At 37.6% G+C, this 6,790-nt stretch overlaps 1 protein-coding gene across 3 annotated transcripts in view; it reads left to right on the top strand.

The window, feature by feature from the left end:
• The first annotated feature begins 719 nt into the window (after positions 1 to 719).
• slc26a5 (solute carrier family 26 member 5) overlaps positions 720 to 6,790 on the top strand; it is a 30,610-nt gene continuing 24,539 nt past the window's right edge. The window contains exons 1-5 of one of the 3 annotated variants that reach the window (XM_061960676.2): positions 720 to 1,063; positions 2,558 to 2,774; positions 3,208 to 3,347; positions 3,565 to 3,675; positions 5,683 to 5,864. In XM_061960676.2, coding sequence (XP_061816660.1) covers positions 2,614 to 2,774; positions 3,208 to 3,347; positions 3,565 to 3,675; positions 5,683 to 5,864 — 594 coding nt within the window. In that variant the 5' untranslated portion in view covers positions 720 to 1,063; positions 2,558 to 2,613. The remainder of the gene's footprint in view (positions 1,064 to 2,557; positions 2,775 to 3,207; positions 3,348 to 3,564; positions 3,676 to 5,682; positions 5,865 to 6,790) is intronic. The other 2 variants (XM_061960675.2, XM_061960674.2) reach the window with 2 other exon arrangements.

Below are 6,790 nucleotides of genomic sequence, written 5' to 3'. Positions count from 1 at the left end.
TCCAAGGGCGCTAAGTTTGCTCCGCTAGTTAGCTTAGCTTCCACACACAGCTCGGAGTGACTCTCCTTAAATGTGACATATAAACAACACAAACACGAGGCACAATAAAATAACCTCTCACAAATGTTCACACAGAATATGAGAAATATATCTTTGTCAGCATGTTTTACCAGTCCTGGAGTAACGTGAGTATGCTGTTGAAGTCAGACAGTACGGCAGCAGGAAGTCAAGTATCAGCAATAAAGGAAGTAACAGAATAAGAGTGGGCTCTTCAAAATAGAGGCACAAAAACGTAACATGCCAGAACTGCAATTATCTCCTGAACAAAATTTGCTGCCATTTACACACACAGCTAAGTAGTTAGCTTCCTATTAGCAAATTTAATTTTACATTAATTTCCATATTGTGTAAAGGACCAAAAAAAAATGTCCTGCCCTTTTCTGACTTTGAGCCCCTGCCCCTCTATAATCATGTGCACGTCCCTGCATTTATGAATAAAACTTAGCCAATAGTATGAGGTTGCAAAGGTAAAAATGCTTTTACATTTTTTTCCAGACATTGTAATACCAAATAGCACATATTTAAAACAAAGCACACATTTGTCATGTATATAGATAATAATAAAGTTGCAAACGCTAACTTTTATGTCAATGTCGTCATCCAGCTTCCTGCCGCGTAGCTGCAACAAATAACTTCAAAGTGAAGACCTCTTACTCGACTTAAATTTCTGATCACAAAAAACGTAAGACATTTTCCCCCCTGCCGCTTCTAGACGTATTTTGTAGTTGGCGAATGATTCATGTATTCACCACAGCCAAGTGAACAACAATTAGCTTTTCATACACAAGAACGACCCATGTGTGTTAAGCACTAGGGACCGGAAGTAGAGGATCACATTCCAGTCGAGTAATACATTATTAAATACGTGATCTATGTGCTTTCGCAAAATGGCGTCGTGTATATTTACTGTTATCTGACCAGATTTAGTCAAACATTTACCCAAAAGGTCACACTCTCAAGTTTGCGTTTCGCCGGCAGCATCCTCACAAGCGCCGAGGAGGAGGTAAGACCCATGTCTTTTCTACCACCATGTGTGTATCATTAAGTGCCAAAAGACCCAAAAACAAAACAAAAATGTGAGCGTGATACAAATGATACCGGGTTGTGTAACTTCAATATGCCACATCAGTTCGCTAACAACGTAAGGGAAATACAAACTAGTAGTGTCAACTGTACTTCAGTATCCTTTACACGTCCGTTTTAAGTTATATTGTAATTGGTCTAAACCATTCATTCGATGACCAAAGTATCTAATATATCTAGTTTGAATATGGTGTCCCACATGAAACATAATTAGGTCCACTGATATTAGCAGGATGAATGCCATGTCTTCTTATAGCCTAATGCAACGATCCTCTCACACTGGTGTTAATTTTGACAGCAGTTTTTAAATGTACTTTTAGTCATAGTCTTGTGATGAAAGTGTATTTTAGCTTTAGTCATCTAAATAGATTTAGTTTCAGTCTAGTTTTAGTCATCTAAGTTGATTTAGTTCTAGTCGACTTTTAATCAACTAAATTACAAATTTTGGTCAGCTAATATTACAGAATATTTAGTCGACTAAAATATAAAGTATTAAAGATAAGGCCTCTTTAAAGTTTACTTGAAAGCACCTTTATTTAGACTACCTACAAAACATTTTAACACAAAAAGTGGCATGGTCTTATGGTCAGGAATGATGTATGATACATACCATGGTCAATGCCAATTCATATCTTTCAGACACTTTTTCTATTTTTCATGCTACTTTGGCCAAGCAGGTATGTGTATGTGTGTTGTGAAACGGAGTTACAATGTATGCCTTCATTATAATTTATTTATGAACACAGGAGAACCGGAAGTAGCAAATACACATAGCTTTAGCTTACAGGTGTGTAGATGCCATGATGCCTGCTGATGGCATCATATAAAATGTGTCTATTTCACTTTCTCCCAGGTGTACACATATTATGATGTGAAACATGTTCAATCCATACATTGTTTTCGCGGTTATAAATTCACAAGGAAAAGCATCTGATTGGTTCTCTTTCGTAACTAATTACCGGCTCCTCTTTCATATGTTTCACTGTTAAAGATCTGTGATTGGTTATATTCCGAACTTGTCTCTTATATCTACAAGACTAAATTAAATATGATTAGAATTTTGTTTCTGTCAACATTTTTGTGTCATTTTTTTTTTTAGTCGACAAAATTTCAGTTAATTTTGTTATCTTCTGAGTCCACGTGCGTTTGTTTTTTATTCAGTATCCTCTTATTTTCGTCAGGGGAAAATAGGTTGTTGCTGATAACTAAGACGAAAAGTATTCGTCAATGACAACACTCTTTCACATCTTCAGATTGCTTACTCATCATGTCCTTTGTTCGTTACATGTTGATTTTATCCTTTGTGCATCTTGTAAAATGTACTTGGGTGGTTATCAATGACATGTATAACTACTAGTTCAAAAACGCAAAACTAATTTTGTTTATTGTTATCTTTTTTAAACAAAAATGAAAGAAGTTTTGTTTTTGTAAATATGAGAAAGGAATTCAAACGGGCAGCCAATAAATGGAATGGAGCGAGAAGAATTGTCGGGAGAGCAGGAACATGCGGAAGCGTTGCAGATGTACACCATTGAGCGCCCAGTCTACAATGAGGCCCACCTGCGGTCACAGCTTCTCCACCGCAAAGAGAGGACCTCTATCACCCGACAGAAGCTGGCGCTATGGTTCCAGTAAGTCAAGAAATTATTTGTTTTAATTACGTCTATTAAAAAAAACAAAAAAACAACAACTTTTTGCTAGGAAGTTAACAGGAAGCATCGCACACTTACATATGTATGTGTAGACAAGGGCATATTTCAGACGTAGTAACAAATAGTGATTAATCATGATTCATCATTTGTAAAAGTGTGAGTAATCTGTTCAACAACTTTAATCATTTGACAGCCCCTATTATTATATTGCTTATCAATGATAATTTCCCAAGTTGGTTCCCATGCCAAAAGAGCAAATGTAAACTGAAAACAAATGTAAACTTAACCCCTACAACTGACAGGACACAGTCCATTACCAGACCAGTGTTTCCCCTACTGCTATAGTATGTGGTGAGTGTATTGTTATTTTATTCTGACCGATCAATGAAAAATGTATCTTTTTTTGTGCCAGGTGTTCGTCTCAGCGGGCAAAAGCCGCAGTTCTAAGCTTCCTGCCTATTCTCACATGGCTGCCAAACTACCCTGTGAAGGAATACCTGTTCAATGATGTGGTCTCGGGCCTCAGCACAGGAGTTGTGCAGCTACCTCAAGGTCAGTGTCCTTCAGTCTGTGCTGAGCTAAGCTTGGAATAATTTGGAGCAGCAATGACTATTGTTTTTGGGCCTGTTGCCAACTCCTGAGGTGCTGCTTGTTGCACCCTGCTGTTTTTTTGTTTTGATATCTTCTACTCTCAGATGTTGTAAGACCATTTTTTTCTCATAGAACTTTACAGTTTAATGACCCCCACTGTCTCTCTTTTGGACCACAGGTCTTGCCTATGCTATGCTGGCTTCTGTGTCTCCAGTTTATGGTCTTTACTCCTCATTCTACCCAGTCCTGCTGTACACCTTCTTTGGCACATCCAGACACGTATCCGTTGGTGAGGAATCCATTTATTTTCATTTATAGATTTATTATAATCATAAATGTACTGTTTTTTTGCAAATACATTTTAGAGCAGATGACTAACTACTTTGTGCAGCAGTTTCTGCAATCGGCAGTGTGATGTCTGACAATAACAAGGCATATATCTCTTGAGTCTATTGTGACATCACACCGATAAATGTAAATGTTCTTGCTCTGCACATGTCTTAAATGCTGAGATTGTGTAACCGCTTGGTACTTGGAAGTAGATAATTGTCAGGCTGTCAGGCACCCCACCAACCACCTATCTTTAGAAGAGTGTCAATTAAAAATGGCAGCTCCAAGATCTCAGTAACTTTCAACTTAATTGATTTTAAATCATAATCTGATTTAATTATGATGATGTTAAAAAAAACATTTAAAATCGTTTTTTTCTCCATTATGTTTTGCGCTTTCAAGCTAACATAGGCTTCTTTTCCAGTCTGCATGAACATATCAGTGATTCCCATTTATTAATTTATTTGTAGCCACGAATAAAATTTGCCCTGTCACAAATGCAGATTTGGCACTTGGCCCTTGCTCATAAACAAATTATAATGGAAGTGTGGCAGTGTGTGTCATATCTCCACTCACAACACACTGCATAAATACCTGCTTTGCCAGAGAATGAGATGCAGCAGAAGGGTTCTATGTTTCCAATTTTGCAACTCTGTTGCTATATTTAGTGAGGTCTGCAATGAAATTGAGAGGATTGTGTCTTTGCGTCGTGCATTTATTTGATAATCAAATACAAGCGGTCACAAAAGGTGAATTATTTGTTGCGTCAGCAAAGATCCTCCACAAGCCTGTAGAGGTTGCATACAAGCGCGTGCATAGTGTGTAGAATATTTTGTTTGTTGCTTGTTCTAATAACGCAAGAACAGCAGCTTTCAGCAACACAGAAAGTCTTTATTTACAACTCTACAGGATACTCGTACTCGCTGATCGTATCATCATGCAGGATACTCGTACTCACTCAACACCGCTTTGACTAATGACTATACTCCCAGTTTCCAATTTCTTGCTACCGGTACCATCTCTGAGTAATGTTGTTATACGCCACAAGTACCAGCGACGCTCGTCCATCGTTTGGTGACACTTTGCCCTCTTAGTGAAATATGTAAACCACCGTTTAAAATGTGGCCCAGGGGCTATTTGGGGAACACAGCTTTTCTATGGACCTGTATTACATAATCAAAATATCCATAACAAATGGAAAAATAGAGCAAAAAGGGATAATGTAATTAGAAAAAGATCCAATGTTGCTACAAATTATGTATATGTTTAACATTTCTTTAGCTTTTTATGAGCCTTTTTCATTACAATTAACACAAGGACGTCAGCAACCCTTTGCCTTTATCAAAAATATCTAAATTGTAGTCTCAAATCAAATTTTCAAAGAAAAAAAATCAATCAAATCTGCAAGATTTTGGACAAAAAAAATCATATTTTTTTGTCCAAAATCGTGCAGACCTGCTTTCAACAAATAGTAATAATAAACATTAAAAGAAACATGACCTGATAACATTGCTGCCTACAATATAGTCTGACAATAAGATGGGTGGTGCAGGGCATAGCAGGGGGGAATATATGGGATGTTTTTGAATTGGAGGGTAAGCCAGCCTTTTAACTTTAAAGGCACACACAGAATAGATTTCCGGTGAATTTAATTAAAACAATTTTTTAAATGTTCTATATAGTGCCAGATCACAGCAAAAGTAACCCCTAAGGATATCTTGGAGCGATTGCATTTTAAATGTCATTATCTTCTATTGCTTTCTAATAATGAAAGTTTGTCAACTATAACTGGAGGAATGATTGCGATGCACATGTTGTGAATATGCAAGTGTGTGTCTCACATGTATAATAACTGAAACAATCTCATTAGTTGGCTACGCATGCATGTGTGCTAAGCAAGCATGTCGCATTAGGACTATTGTGTAGGTCTGCTCCCCCACCAGTCTGTTCTGTGTGTAATCTGCAGGCACCTTTGCGGTAATAAGTCTGATGATTGGCAGTGTTGCAGTAAGAGAGGCTCCAGACTCAATGTTTCTTACGATGTCTACCAATGGCTCTAACGAGACCGCCATTTTGGATGTCATGGCTCGTGATGCCAGGAGGCTCCAAGTGGCTGTTGTGCTCACAACCCTTGTGGGACTCATCCAGGTAAGTGTCCATTAGGGAGCAGCAACAGTGAACTGTGGAACCCGTTTAAGCCGGTCTCTTTTATGTCGACAACCCCCCCATGTTGACAGCGCCATGCTCAGATACATAAACTACAATAAAGTTCTCCCTCTTTGGCTTTTTCCCGAGAAGAAGGCAGAGAAAAGAGTCAAAAATATAGTCTTTTTCCTGTCATTTAAAATAGAAAGTTAATTCCATACCAGAGTTTAAGATATGTATTTTTTTAATAATTGCATGACAAAGGTTTCTTAAAATAAGAAAACAGACATTTTTAAATATAGCCTTCCAGTCGACAACTCGCCCAGTCCACTGTATTGTTTTTTTATTTTTTATTTTTATATAAGCGTATAAGAGTACACGCTTAAGTCACCCACTTTTGTACATCCAAAGGTGTCCGTTTATGTTGTAGTATTGTTAACCTTGTTATCAGCGCAAAACAGCAACATAACTACTGTCTCGTTATATACAGTAATAAAATGTCCTGTTAAGTGCAAAGTAAGCTTGGCAGTATTAACCTGGATTCTACCAGAGCAAACAACAAACTGAATGCATTTAATTTTCTTAGAATATTAGCCACTCGGAGAAAGGTTTGTGCAAATACAAAAGACGAATTATTGAAGTCGAGACATACAAAAGAAATTGGCGAAACAGCTGTGACATATCAAATGCACAATTGGAGGAAAACCATGTCGAAATGGTTTATTTTTCATCTTCTCCTTATGTCACTGGCCAAAGTCGCAAGTAATGTCTAATTTTAGCTATGTCCACAACCGCTGACATCTGGGATATTCAAATAAAATGTTACGGGGGCCACATTTAAGAAAGGGTGGCTGGACTTCTCCCTTCACTATTAGTCTTATTCTGTATATCCCATAGAACCAGCGTCCTCTACAGTAGACATTTGATTT

The sequence above is a fragment of the Nerophis lumbriciformis genome, linkage group LG05, assembly GCF_033978685.3.
Source record: "Nerophis lumbriciformis linkage group LG05, RoL_Nlum_v2.1, whole genome shotgun sequence".
In the NCBI taxonomy this organism is placed as follows: domain Eukaryota; kingdom Metazoa; phylum Chordata; class Actinopteri; order Syngnathiformes; family Syngnathidae; genus Nerophis; species Nerophis lumbriciformis.
The sequence above is the reverse complement of the archived record's forward strand: the minus strand, read 5'-3'. Positions and strand labels throughout refer to the sequence as shown.